Below are 15,208 nucleotides of genomic sequence, written 5' to 3' on the forward strand. Positions count from 1 at the left end.
ATTCATGTTCATTTAACAGGATGTACATATGTAGGAAAAACATCAACATGAAATCAGCAAATATTTGTGGCAAAGTTATTTGTAAAATAAGTGCAACCATGTATTTGTTGTTCAATCAACTGATTGAATTCCAGTGTTAGACTCAATAACAAGATCTTTAAACTGCTTAACTTAACATTGATTCAGAACAGTTAAAGGGAAGCGACTGCTTCAAGTTAAGCTCAAGATGCATATTGGTATTCTCTCTACCCGTCTGAGCTCACAGACCTGGATTCAAGTTCCACTTGCTCTAGAGATGCGTAATAATATCTCTAGACAGGAAAGAAAAATAGCTACTTGTTGACTCCCCTTCTTGCAACTGCATTACAATGTCCAATGCTAATTATTTGCAGGCTGCAATAGTGTACCTGATTGACATATTAAACAATAAAGTAACCCTGAAGGTTAATCAGGACAAAGAAAAACACAACGCCTTGGTCTATTGCTATGACAGAAATGAGTATGTTTAATACTGATTGGCCTCCTTCATTTATTTGGTTCCCTCAGGAGCAAAGCAAAGACAATATCTGGTACTTAGTTAATCTCAAAAAGCTCCAACTTCAACCTTATGACATTTACATTTAGTTTCAAATTACTCATTATATTTCATTGACATACCGCTATGGCAATAATAAATTGTTAAATTGGCAGCTGCATTAACTACTTGATTATGGTGAATAGCAAGCTTACATTGCAAAGTCAATAAATGCAATAGAATGAACACCTTTGAGATCAGAGAGGAATTATTCATCTCAGTGACAGTCTTCTGCCATGTAAGGCAATGGTTTGTGTCATGGTAGTCAATATTAATTATATAAATCACAAATGAAGAAAGAGGAACTATCAGAGACCTCCCTCAAAAGTGCTAGAAATAATTTCTTTTGCATGCTTTACAAGCTTTAGTTCCTAAAAAAATTGCATTACAATAATATCTGCTTAATTAATCATACAGGCCAAAGCCTCAAATCTATATGTGGAATTGATTAAATCATAAGTGGCACTATTTATCTTCACCACCACACATGCTGAGAAGGGCATTCCTGTAATCGCCCGATGTATCGTTCTGCAGAGAAAGAAAAGGTTTGTTAATATAAATCGCACAAGGAAACATATGGTTGTGTGAATTAAGCTATATTGTTCAAAAAGACAAAAGACAAAATCCTAATAAGGGGACAAGTCCTCCTCTTGACAATTTTAGAGATCTTATGTATTAAAACATGGAAGCACGAGAGGTTTTATATAGCAATGATTCCTTGAACAAGCTTAAATGACAGCATATACAAAGAGAGTGAGCAAAATGGAACCATACAAGGTAGATTTCCACAAACTATATACACTGAAAATCCATCTCAAGGTCTCAAAAACAGTTAGTTCTACAACATTTTCATAGAAAATTGAGAAAGAATTCACACTTAGTCAAACAGATAAAGCATAAAATCAAACACAAATACATTATGTTTTTAATCATTCATAACTGCAGAGTAGACGAATAATTTTCTCTCAGAGGTTGGGGTTTACACAAAGTCAAGAGTGCAAGTCCTGCTTGGGAGAAGTTATTGACACCTGCATAGTGCCAATATTGCTACATCAAACTGGATTCAGAATATCCTCAATGCCTATGCCGATGAACCTACCTAATCAACTATAGTACACATTATACTGGCAAATGCTTCCTAGCAGTGTTTAGCTCCCTTTGTTAAAAACCCTTTGGACTTTTTGGATTTTGGTATCCCAGCTTTTTAATAAAATAAAACCCTAAAGTTCCCAATCTTCTCTATTCAAAAAAAAAATGTTTTAATCAGCCATTCTGACCATCATTTGACTTTATCCTGCATATTCAACCTGATATTTTGAAACTACCATTTCTCCTCAACTTGGATGCAGTAATACCTGTCAATCACTTTCTCTTAATCCTTCTTATTTCTTTGTAGTTTGCCTTTTCAAAGTCAGAGTTAGCCCTTGAGCCTTAGCTGTAGCAATTGTCAGAATATCTGAAATTGAATCATGTGATTCATAACATTTAGAGGCTGTAATACTATTTAAAATATGAATGCTGCATTGATTCCATGCAAGGAGGTGTTCATGATAAAAGCATTACCCCTAGCGACGTCTCCAGCACTGGGTCAAAAAAAGTAATCTTCTACCACATTAATAAATGCCAAGACATTTCTTATTTAACTGCATCTTTTTTATATTAAGTTGATTGAAGTTATTTTTCTATCACATTATTGCCTTTCTGACCCTTCCTTAGATATTACTTTTATCTTATTCAGAGGATCTACCCCACCCCCTTTCCCAAACTATTGTTACCCCATCTATAAATATGAGTCAAGTCAAGCCTATTGTTTTGTGTTCTAAGACATTAAGAATAAATTATGTTTCTACAAAACTCTATATTCTCAAAATGTCTTAAAGTACTTCACAGCTAATTAAACATTTTAAAGAGGAGTCATTGTAATAACACAGGCAACCTAATTTGAGTTCAAAGGTATCTGTATACAGGACTTTGCCCGATTATCCTGCCATGTATTTCATTACTAACCATCCTTTTTAATCCACTTATCTTCCAGGGTGAGACATGAAATCGGGAATCTTTAAGTTGTCATTTTGCTGGCATCAGCTATACCCTCCAGATTTGAGCCATAGGGAAGAGGCTGAATACACTGGAGCTATTTTCCCTGCAGTGCCAGAGGCTGAGGGACGGCCTTGCATAGAGGTTTATAAAACCATGAGAGTGGTTTTATAAATAGGGTGAATAGACCAAGGCTTTTCCCTGAGGTTAGGCAGTGCAAAACTAGAGGGCATAGGTTTAAGTTGAGAGAGTAAAGATTTAAAGGGGACCTAAGGGGCAACGTTTTCACGCAGAGGGTGGTGTGTGTATGGAATGAGCTGACAGAGGAAGTGGTGGAGGCTGGTACAATTACAGCATTTAAAAGGCATCTGGATGGATACATGCTTAGGAAGGGTTTAAGAGGGATATGGGCTAAATGCTGGCAAATGGGACTAGATTAATTTAGAATGTCTGATCGGCACTGACGATTTGGACCGAAGGGTCTGTTTCTGTGCTGTACAAACTCTAAGACAGTAAAAGTACCTTATTTCAAATATTTAAATATTCAGGTCAAGATGTTTGTTTTTTTTTTGGGCTTGTTTATTTATCGGTCATATCTACTGCTATTACATCTGGGTAACAACCACTAAGCAGCTTGTAATTTTATCTTTCTCACAAAGGAGCCCTTTCTGTTCCATAGCCATACCTTGATCATACTGGAGAGAGTTTTTCCATAATTGGTGTAGAACTTCTCCCGTATGTCTAGCAAATCGACTTCACTCCTTGAAATCATTACCCTGATAAGTGTATCATCATCGGTACCAGCTCCCTAGTTGCAAAAGAAAATGCAAAAATACTTCACTCCTTTTGTCAGACTCTGTCAATTCAAAGACAATGCAATACTGTAGCTGTCTGCTTTTATCCAATATCCATTAAAAAGGTTTCCTCTACAAAGTCAATTTAGTTTTACATTTTACATGGATCTGTTAAACAGTGAACAAATTATAGCTTGATCTACTGAGGTCTTTAAACACCGGACAGAAAAGTGAGTTGTAAAGTCAATGTTCAAGAGAGAACCAGTTAAAATAATCTTCCTTGCCATTTTAAGAATTGCACACTTGATAAATGACAATTTATTCAACTGAAGTGCACCTTTCGACCAGAACAAGGACCGTTTTGCTCACCAGTGCCCAGAAGGAAAGACAGCAGATGAATTCTGCTGCATAGGACTTAGGTGAGAGCATCTTGATGGCAAGCCTACCTTGGCATGCTGATGGACACATGGGCGGCACGGTGGCTCAGTGGTTAGCACTGCTGCCTCACAGCGCCAGAGACCCGGGTTCAATTCTCGCCTCAGGCAACTGACTGTGTGGAGTTTGCACATTCTCCCCGTGTCTGCTTGGGTTTCCTCCGGTTTCCTCCCACAGTCCAAAGATGTGCAGGTCAGGTGAATTGGCCATGTTAAATTGCCCGTGGTGTTAGGTAAGGGGTAAATGTTGGGGTATGGGTGGGTTGCGCTTCGGCGGGTCAGTGTGGACTTGTTGGGCCGAAGGGCCTGTTTCCACACTGTAATGTAAAAATGACACACACACACACACACAAAGAGATGCTGGGGCCATTGGCTCTTCAACCAAGTACTATGGCATCAAACAGTTTTAACAGTGCTGTCTCAAAGGCTTCCAGCCTTCCTGGGTGCCAGTTTGAACAGAAGCAGCTGCTGGGCATGTCCCAGCCTTAACTTCACATCTTTTGGCCTGAAATAACACATCCTTAAAAAAATAGGACATGTTTTGTAATGATGCCCCTGCATGCCATTCAAGTACACAAATGTAAAAGGCTGGTCACTTTAGCATTAAGAAGTTACCACGGTCTGATTAGTAAGTTTGCGAATGACACCAAAATTGGCACAGTTGCAGATACTGAGGAGGATTGTCAAATGATACAGTGGGATTAAAGTGCAGATTTGGCCAGAGAAATGGCAGATGGAGTTTAATCTGGACAAACGGAAGATCAAATTCAGGTGCGAATTATACAAGAAATGGCAGAACCCTTTAAAGCGTTGACACACAGAGAGATCGGAGTGTTCAAGTTCACAGAATCCGGGGAGTGGCAACACAGGTGGATAGGCTAGTTAAGGCGGCATACAGTATGCTGTTCTTCATTGGCTGAGGCATAGAATATAAAAGTTGGCAAGCTCTGTTACAATTATATAAAACTCGAGTTAAGCCACATTTGGAATACTGCATGCAGTTCTGGTCACCACAATTCCAGAAGGACATGGATGCTTTGGAGGGTGTGCACAGATTTACCAGGATGTTGCCAGGTCTGGAGGGTTTTAGTTATGAGGTGAGGTTGGATAAACTTGGGTTGTTTTCACTGAAAAGATGCAGACTGAGGGGTGACCGGATAGCGGTCTACAAAATTATGAGATGCATAGATAGGGTGGGCAGTCAGGGGCTTCCCCCCCCCCACCTCAGGGAAACGGTCAACTACAAGAGGGAACAGGTTCAAGGTGAGAGGGAGAAAGTTTGGGAGAGAAGTGTGGGAAAGATTTTCCACCCAGAGAGTGGTGGGTGCGGGAACACACTGCCAGTGGACAGGGTGGAAGCAAGCACATTAGCAACTTTTAAGGCATGTCTTGATAGACATATGAACAGGAGGCAAACAGAGGGGTAGAACCCACACTTGGGCAAGAAGTAGCATGTCAAAATAAGGATTAGTAAATCAGCGCAGGCTTGGTGGGCTGAAGGGCTTGTTCATGTGCTGAGGGTGTTTATGTTTAAATTATTGAATTGTATTATTAAATTGTATTAAATTTATTAAGTTCACCACCTAAACCAAATCTACCAGCTACCTTTGACGTACCCGCATGGCATTGTGTAAAGTCGTAGCAAAATACTCAGGAACGCTTCTTATACACTTCACTGAAACAGAACACAAATATCATCATTTTATACATATATCCCATCTATGGCTCCAAAGGCAGCATTCACAGAACAAATTAGTACGCCATGTTTCAATTAATATTACAAAACATTTGAAAATGATTTGCAAGTCAATCAACCACTAGTTCAGGCGACTGGCATAGATGCATTTAAGGAAAAGTCAATAAACAAATGAGGGAAAAAGAAATAGAATAGGTTGATGGGTTAGAAAGGTAAAAGTTTTGAGGGGAGCATAATTACTACAAATCTTCCAGCTGGGCTGAAGGGCATAGTAGCATACTGTAAACACTATATAATATCATGTCACAAAACACTATCTTGCTTCTTACCAACTGCTAGTAATGCAGTCCTCAGATTTCCAGACGTCTCAGAAGAAACGCTTTCTTCAATCTGATAGCCTGAGATTCTCATGTACTCAGAAAAAACTGTAAAAGAGTTCATATTAAATATTATTTCCAAACATTACTGAATATTGTGTTCCTTTCTATCAGTGGGCATAGATATTTCAAATCTGAAATTCAAGTCATGTATTTCTATACAATCAAATAAAAGTTCTACATTCTTCAGCATCTCACACGACCAGAGATTCTTGTGAAGAATATGGTTACTGATTTCTCAACAAGTAACGTTAACATGTGCTTTTAGTATCCTCACAAGGATCACTCTTTTATACGTGAGGAACAGACATGGAGCACTGGACGGATGTAGAAGCTGATCATAACCTGGTGGGCTGGGTTGTAAACGCTCCTTCCGTAGGACAGGAAGGTGTGTGGCATCCGATGTGGAAAGGAACTCCCATCCCTACCTTCCTGACTATTGGCCCAAGCTGGGTGACCATCCTTTGCCCCTAAACTTCTCCCATCATCCTCAACATAAAAGGTCAGGCTGCTACGGCCTCTTAACACAAGGGAGGGCTGATAGGATACCTCCTGGGAAATTTTACAGGCAATCCCCATTCCCACCTGCAAACCTGCCAGCTGGGGGGCCATGAAATCCTGCCCCTGGAGTGGGACTTACACCATGATTTCTGCTGCAGAGACAGGAGAGTTACGAAGCGATCCACAGGATCGCCTAGTACTATTTCTACACAGTCTTAAGGCAGCTACAACAACAGCTTCCTCAGGTCCTTAGAAGTCTCCACTATTTAGCAAACAAACTCACAGAAATTTATATCTGGACAGGACAACCCAGCGTACCTTCTTACAGACCCCTGCAACAGCTTACCCAACCTGACCCACCTCCATTTGTCTGAAAGACACATACACACACAGTTACGACCCGGATCACCAGCTCCTTGTCTCTTTCCCAGTGCTCCAAGCCCAATTATTCTACACCTGTCCAACAAACTGACTTCCGGGTAGGGAACCTGTTGGTGATGCCACTGCCTGCTGTGCAATTGAAATTCCCTGTATTGTGAGAACTTGCAACTGCAGGACTTCCTTTATATTCCTGGTGGCACACTCACTTGGTCCCAACCTACAGTGGATGAAGAAATTAACAATCTCCCCAAGTCATTCACTAACTTCATTGACAACTGAGGAGTTGGGGAGTGATGCGATAATACGATGGATAGCACTCCTCTCCTCCCACCGAACATGTGAACTTCAGACAAAATGAAGTTTCAGCCAACTTTCAGTCAGACCTTAAAAATGAAGATTATTACTGTTTTGCATAATATTAGGACAGTTATTTGGCAAGGCATTGGTTTTAAATGTGCCGATATAAAAATAGTCTTGGCTTCAAAAGTGGCCTGTAGGCAGTGAACATTTTAGGATGTCCTACTAGAAAAGGCAAAACTAAAATTGAAAACCATGTGAAAACAAGGAGTTTGAGAATTAATGTTAAACAAAGACCTAATCCCAGAAGTGAAAAGTGAAAGAAGTGCATGAATCCTGGATCAAGTGAAAAGGTTCAGGCACTTTGAGCAGATATCACAGATGATGAGGTGTGATTGTGACTTGAAGAAGAATTGACATAGCTAGGACCAACTTTGTCTGAATTGAAGGGTGTCTTAACATCAAAGAAACTGAACTTAAATCTTAGGATAAGGATACAGAGATATTTACATTTTATTACGCATTTAAATGCTTCAGAAACATAACAAATAAAGGAAATATGGATAAGCTGACTGTATTAGAGATGTGGACCTGTTCAAGAATGTTCTACTGATTTACACGGAGAGAAATGCTTATGAAGAAGTGTTGACAATAGCTGGAGAAGGAAGAGAGGACGTCAGTGTTATCAAGGAGAACACCTTGGTCACAGTAGACAGTTAACGGAGAAGATCAAAGGAAAATATTGGAGAAGGAAGCAGAGGAGAAAACAGATGACGGATGATTTTGTGGAATGTGTAAGGGCAGCGTGGGACAGACAGAAATGGAGATCCATGCTATTTAACACTCTGGGAAAATTATGACAATTGATGAACTACAAATGCAAGCTTTCTACTGTTTAACACCTCCCAGTTAATGTGATTGGGACCTTGGCTCTCAATTTTAAAAATGTTCCATTCACAGTATACCAAGTAATCAGATGTTTAACGCATACCCATTGCGACTTAGGTCAAAGTCAGAAGGAGGAAACGATGACGGAGAAAGAAAGCAGAAGAATACTAGTATCTCCAGCTTTTAGTCATTGCAAACATTAATGTTTGAAATTAATTGCATTATTCCCAAAATATTCTTTTAAAAGGTTACAGTTTAAAGTATTTGACCAATACTACAACATTTAAATCATAATTATAATTTATTGCCAGTAATGAACGTGAAACCAGCACAGCTCACCTTGCCGAAGGTGAGCAAAACTCTTGGTCCCAATGATCGTGAGGAATGTTGACTCATCAGTGCCGCATTTCAATTCTCCAGCTTGAAACAGTTCCTGTTGTATAAAGATGTTACTCATTCAGCTCTAGAAGAAGTAATGCAGTGCAATACAATCCCACATACTGACTTTCTCTGTATTCCAGTCCACTTCATGTCCAACTTTTCAAAGTTCTTATAGATTTTGCTTCCACATATTTTTCTCAGGTTGTGCTTTAGTCAGGTTAATAAACTGTGCAAAGAAATTCAGACCTATTTTGTTTTGCTCATCGTTTTATGTCTTGTTACTGACCTATTTGCCAGAGGAAATAATTTCTCCCGATTTGTTTTATCAAAATCCTCATCATTTGGAGTACTTCCATTAGGTACAAGGCTCCCACCAAAATGCACAGCCGCATAGAGGGTCTGTGCATGTTTGCAGACACATAGACTTGCACTTTTGGGAAGAGGTCACGGGGGGTGTCCATGCAATGGCACGAAAAATTTTAAAAAAAGGTAATGTTGATTGAAGGGTAACTTAAGTAAGGAGAACAATTCCAGTTCCTCCAATATTTCCATATTTACATGATACAGTAGTACCAAATTGGAGTGGTGAAGGCTGGCATAGTCAATATTGAAGAGGACTGCAACAAATTATAGGAGGATGTTAACAAATTTGCAGGACTGTCAAAGAATTTGTAAGTTTAACACAGATAAACTGTGAGTGAGTACATTTTTGAGGAAGAATCAGGTGGTCACTTGGATAGAGGATCAAATTGATCCTGGAGCACAATATTTCAATCACTGAAAGATGCGCCTCGAATTAGAAAAACCAAGCAATAGTATAGAATTGAAAAGAGTTGAAGTTATGCTAAATTAGCATTAAACACTGACCAGACCACACTTCAGAGTACTGCATGCAGTCTGGCCCCGAAGAACCTATAGAGGCACTAGAGACTGTTCAGAGAAGATTTACAAAGATCAATCCAAAAAATGTGGCAGTTTTCAAATCAGGAGAGGAAGGAGGGCTTCTCCTGATATATGGCAAAGGGATGATCCGATAGATATTTTTAAGATTTTGCAAGAATTTGATGCATGGATACAGAGAGATATTGCTAGTAGATATCAATATACAACATTAATGAAGAAATCCAATTGGGGCAATTCAGAAAAAAAAACATCTTTACACAAGGAATGGTGAGAGAATGTGGAACTCATTACCAACGGATGTGATTAAAGGATTGGTTTAGATGCATTCAAGGCAGGCTAGTCAAGCATTTAAGGGAGAAGGGAACAGAGGGTTATAATGAGAGGTTTCGATGAGGAAAGTTCAAGGGAGGAGGTTCAATCAGAACGTCAACACTACCAGCATGGACTAGTTGAGCCAAATGGCCTGTTCCTGCACCATACATTTTGCAAAATTCAAACACCAAGTATCATTTTGATTTCATCAACCTTCTCCAACTTCAAACAAAAACTCAACTGGAATACTCAACTGCACAATCCACATTTTATAAATCCATGCTGATTCTTTTAATTAGCTCAAACCTCTCCAAATGCTTGCTGATGGTTTCTAAAATCTTACCTAACACTGACATTAGATCTTACTTCAGAAAGACTATCTCATTTGCCACTCTTAAATCCTGTGCCACCTCTCCATATTTAGAACAGATTGGAAAATTATGGCAAGTCCTTCTATATAAGCTCCACTAATTCCAACAGCAAGCGGGGATGCAACCCCTCCAGATCAGGTGACTTATCCACTTTAAGTACAGATAGCCTTTCATATACATCTTTCTTTTGAATTTTCACTTTAGCCATTACATCTACCCTCACCATTTCCATCAATACCTTGTCAACATCCTCTGTTTTAGCAATCACTAGTACAAGGTACTTACTAACTATTCTAGCCCTGTTCTGCACCTACAAGCATACAGTCGCTGATTGGCCCCACTCCACTTCTCACTGCCAGAAGCTTCTGTTTTATACTAATGATTTTCACAACCTTTTCACTTCCTTCTCAGTTTATTACATTTGACCTAATTCTCACGCAAAGAATTCATTTACTGTGCATCATTCACCCTCTGTTTTTGGGTTCACCATATTCCCTATCTCCCTCATCGTTCAAGACAGCCTGGCTTTGGTACACACCTGACCATTCTACTTTTTTGGAATGAACTCAGCCCGTATCCAAAACAAGGCATTCGCAAAGGTCACCCATTGCTCCACTGTAGCTTTTTCCTGTCAAACATTTGCTCCATTTAACCCAAATTAAAACTCTTCTCATCCCATTAAAATTCTGTCTCTCCCAATTTTGAATCTTTCCTTCATATTGTTCCTTATTCTCCTCCATTACTTAGTTACACCTTTTGACACAATAGTGTCTTGCCCAAGTGTTACCCAAGCATGAAATAAAGTTCGTATAGTACAGGTACACAATCCTTTATCCGAAATCCTAAAAGCTCTAAAATCTGAAGCTGTTGCGTGAAGATTTTTTCTCCATATCAAGGTTGTTTGGTGTGCAAACATTTAACTCCTCACCCACTCGATGCATGTCACTCAGATGTGACATGATGGCATGGCCCAGCATTGGCAAGCCTCAATTCTGTCTCAGCACTCACAGTACTCACAGGTGCGTCTGCTGTTCAGTAAGATTTTTATTTCACCGTTAAACTGTCACTTATTCAGAAATCTGAAAAATTCCGAATTCCGGAAACTAGCTGGCCCCGAGGGTTTTGGATAAAGGATTGTGTACCTGTAACAAAAATGCCTCAAAATCACTTGAAAAATGTGGAAGAGTGAAGAACTTTTTTAGTTGTTTAAAGAGAGTTTAAAGGGAGTTATTTAAAGAGAAATTGTAATTTTTAAAAAATGCAAACATAAATGCTTTAACTGACCTGTGCATCTTTTTTAACTGATGCATCATCGTATACCGTACTCTCATCTCTGTTGGCCTGAAAAAAAGAGAAAGAAATTTCACCTTTTATAAATGAAGACTCTCATAGTTGATCATCAACTGAAATCTGTTGCTACAAGTTACTGATTATTTAATTATCACTCATGGTAACTGAAACAGTAGCACAGAATGGCAGAAGTTACAAATTGCTGGCAATTGATTATTACACAACATCTTCAATCTCACATCTGAGATCTCACTAACATTGCTTCTCTCTCTAAGAATTTGTTTCATTTACCAAACGAAAGAAACACAGCAAATAACAAAAAGGAAAAAGTGAATTATAGCCAAACTTTATGGGTGGCACGGTGTCACAGTGATGCACGCTGCCTCACAGCACCAGAGACCCGGGTTCAATTCCCGCCTCAGGCAACTGTCGGTGTGGAGTTTGCCCATTCTCCCCGTGTCTGCGTGGGTTTCCTCCGGGTGCTCCGGTTTCCTCCCACAGTCCAAAAATGTGCGGGTTAGGTGAATTGGCTATGCTAAGTTGCCCGTAGTGTTAGGTGAAGGGGAAAATGTAGGGGAATGGGTCTGGGTGGGTTCTGCTTCGGCGGGTTGGTGTGGACTTGTTGGGCCGAAGGGCCTGTTTCCACACTAAGTAATCTAATCTATATAGATAGAAACAGACTGAAAGAGAAATAAAGAGTAGGGGGACAGTATGTGTGAGAGAGAGAGAGAGCAGATAGAGAGAGAAAACAAAAGAAAAACAATGAGGAGAAAAGAAAAAGGCACTGCAACCCAGGATTGCTCGCGTATCATTAACCAGTACATGAAGTGAACGGCATACAGAACAACCTCAGTTATCCAACCATCAATTATCCGAATTTCCGATTATCCAAACAAGATCTCAAGGTCCTGTAAAAATGTTATCCAAACAATCAGTTATCCGAAGAAAATATTCCCTGCCCGTCTCATTCAGATAATTGAGGTTGTTCTATAGTAGGTGTGAGAAATGACCAAATATTCCTCCTTAAACATCATGTGTCAAAATTTACTTTTGAAGAAATCTTTATAATTTGCTCTTCAAAAGTTGAATTCAAAACCATTTACACTGTAAAAATTGTCTCTGATACTAACACGAGAATGGATAGCAGAACATTTAGAAACCTTCTCGAACAATTAGCTAGCTACCTCAGTGAAATTACATGGGTCAACGTGCTTTCTTTCTGCATTTAGCAAAAGTGAACATACACATCAGGTTAACTGAGGTGCAGAATCAATGTACAAATTTAAGATGATGTTTCAGAATACTCAGAAGGGACACATTTCAACAAGTAGAAAGGGATTAACATACCATCCCTGGCTAAATAGAAAGGTTAAAGATAGCATCAAACTAAACAAGAAAGTATTAATTGTGCAATGACAGGTAGTACATCAAAAAGTTGAACAGAATACAAAAAAAAGCAAGGAGTGACCAATAAAATGTAATGAAAAAGGACCATTTAGATTATGAAAGAAAACCTGCCAGAAATATGAAGAGAGAGTAAGCATTTGTTAAATCTTCTTTCCATATTTATAGAAAGTGAGTGTTAGCCTTATAGAAAGTGAAAACTCGAAAATCAGTGGAAAATATAGAAATGAAGGTTTCCTGCCCGAAACATCGATTTTCCTGCACATCGGATGCTGCCTGTGTGCTTTTCCAGCACCACTCTAATCCAGACACAGATGAATTGATCATGTCTTTTGCAATAGACGATTCAAATAACATTCCAGAAGCAGTGATAAATCAGGAAATGGAAGGGAGGAATTTGAAAAGAAAAACCGCAATTATCACAACAGAAGTGATACTAAGTAAAACTGTTGGAGCCAAGGGCTGAAAAATACCCAAATTAATGTTATTCCTTTATTCCGAAAGCAGGAAACTATAGGCCAGTTGGCTTAACTTCCAACATCTTCCCTATGATAGATATTATTACTAAAGAAGTTACAACTAGAGACGTGTAGATAAGTCAAAGAGATTCAAAGTCAATATGCTTTTAGAAAAGGAAAATCAATCACCAATTTATTGGTGTTCTTTGAGGGAACACATTCTGTGGAAAAAGAGGAGCCAATGGATGAACTGAAAGAAGATTTCCAGAAGGCATTTGGGAAGGTGACAGATGTAACTGGTGGGGAAGTATATTAACATAGATAGAAGATTGGTCGGCTCATATGAAGCTGACAGAAGGTATAAATGGCATTGGAATAGGCCTTTGAATGAATGCAGTTACTGCTGGACACTGAGCACCAACAGAAGCTGCATCTTTGAAATTTTCAACCCTTGAAGGGTGCAGAGGCGAGGTCATTGAGTATATTCAAGACCAAGAAGGATAGATATATTGATATTTGGACATCATTGTAAATGGAGATCAGGGGGAAAAAAGTTATTTTAAGATCAAAGATCAGTCATGATCTAATTGAGTGGTAGAGCAGAGACAAGGGAGTTCTATGGCCTCCTCTAGCTCCTATTTCTTAGCTTCTTAATTCATTTATCCTTAAAATAGCTCACTGTGATCTTTTGAACATATCAGAGCTCCCGACATTCTTCAGTTCTGCATCCCTTTCCAAAGGGTGACACCTTTAGCAATGCAGCATTCCCTCCGTACTGCATTGGAACATCACCTGTTCACATTTCTGAATGAGATTTGGTCCACGCAGCCGACTGATCCACTAGAGAGAATGGTACTGAAGCAAAACTAATATCCAAGTTTCCCCATATCCCCAATCTCAATAATCGCCAGGCTGCTGGAGCCCAGAGCTGATAACAAGAGTTTCATTATACTAAAATAATCCCAAAGCATCTCATCAATACAATCTTACACATCAGATTTCTGAATGCCAGAGTACTTTAATAAAGCCCACAATTTCACAAGTAGAACCCTATCTGACAGTGGTAATAATAAACTATTCCTCCACATCCTTTCTGACCTGTCTGAAGGCCAGCTTCATCCAGCTGCCCACAGCATCCTTCGCCAACACACCTCCTCTGTTACCCAGCTGGCTACTTATCAGCTCCTGAGTTGTTAATTCTGTTAATTCTGTAGATCCTAAGGATCTATCTCTGTAACTCTCCAAATTCTGAACTGAATGCTGCCCCTTGACAACATCTAAAATCATATCCTCATTTTCCAAATGTACCACCAATGACACCACTACCCCAACACCACCTCTATTACCCTCTTCACACACTCTGATTAATCACACAAGTTATCCAATACCCAAACATGGGATGAGGTAGTGTCTCCAATTATGTACTAGGGCAAGGTCAAATCTACTGTCTCCAATTCCTACACAAAATCTGTTCCCAAACTATGAACACCCCGCCTCTCTCTGGCCACTGAGTTAGGTTCTTCCCAGTTTTAATGTCCTTTTATCCCAAAGCTGATCTGCAGGAGATAATTCCAACTTTGTCCAACTCTGCCTCAGTTCACTTCCCATCAAAACCCTTATTCATGTCATGAGTTACCCTAGACTGCTGACAGGACCACATTTTCCTGGCCAGTAGATCTCCCCAAAACCTACAGTAGTCACCATGCCTGTAGCGATCTCGATCCTTATCTTTGTAATGCTCTCCTTAAACAACCTCATCTAACTAGCCCTCTTTCTTCCCTCAAGACATGCCCGGTTATTTTGCGAGATTTTTTTCACCCACCTTAATATTGTTGTGGTTCTGTTCGCCGAGCTGGAAGTTTTTGTTGCAAACGTTTCGTCCCCTGGCTAGGCGACATCATCAGTGCTTGGGAGCCTCCTGCGAAGCGCTTCTTTGATGTTTCCTCCGGTGTTTATAGTGGTCTGTCCCTGCCGCTTCCGGTTGTCAGTTTCAGCTGTCCGCTGTAGTGGTTGGTATATTGGGTCCAGGTCGATGTGTTTGTTGATGGAGTTTGTGGATGAATGCCATGCCTCTAGGAATTCCCTAGCTGTTCTCTGTCTGGCTTGCCCT

The 15,208-nt window shown here is 39.7% G+C and overlaps 1 protein-coding gene across 2 annotated transcripts in view; it reads right to left on the reverse strand.

The window, feature by feature from the left end:
* Positions 1 to 481: 481 nt before the first annotated feature.
* LOC122539321 (annexin A5-like) overlaps positions 482 to 15,208 on the reverse strand; it is a 64,549-nt gene continuing 49,822 nt past the window's right edge. For both annotated transcript variants that reach the window (XM_043674025.1, XM_043674026.1), the window contains exons 8-13: positions 11,231 to 11,287; positions 8,319 to 8,412; positions 5,865 to 5,960; positions 5,456 to 5,514; positions 3,297 to 3,419; positions 482 to 1,102 (exon numbers count right to left, since the gene is read on the reverse strand). In XM_043674025.1, coding sequence (XP_043529960.1) covers positions 1,040 to 1,102; positions 3,297 to 3,419; positions 5,456 to 5,514; positions 5,865 to 5,960; positions 8,319 to 8,412; positions 11,231 to 11,287 — 492 coding nt within the window. In that variant the 3' untranslated portion in view covers positions 482 to 1,039. The remainder of the gene's footprint in view (positions 1,103 to 3,296; positions 3,420 to 5,455; positions 5,515 to 5,864; positions 5,961 to 8,318; positions 8,413 to 11,230; positions 11,288 to 15,208) is intronic.

The sequence above is a fragment of the Chiloscyllium plagiosum genome, chromosome 32, assembly GCF_004010195.1.
Source record: "Chiloscyllium plagiosum isolate BGI_BamShark_2017 chromosome 32, ASM401019v2, whole genome shotgun sequence".
Lineage (NCBI taxonomy): Eukaryota > Metazoa > Chordata > Chondrichthyes > Orectolobiformes > Hemiscylliidae > Chiloscyllium > Chiloscyllium plagiosum.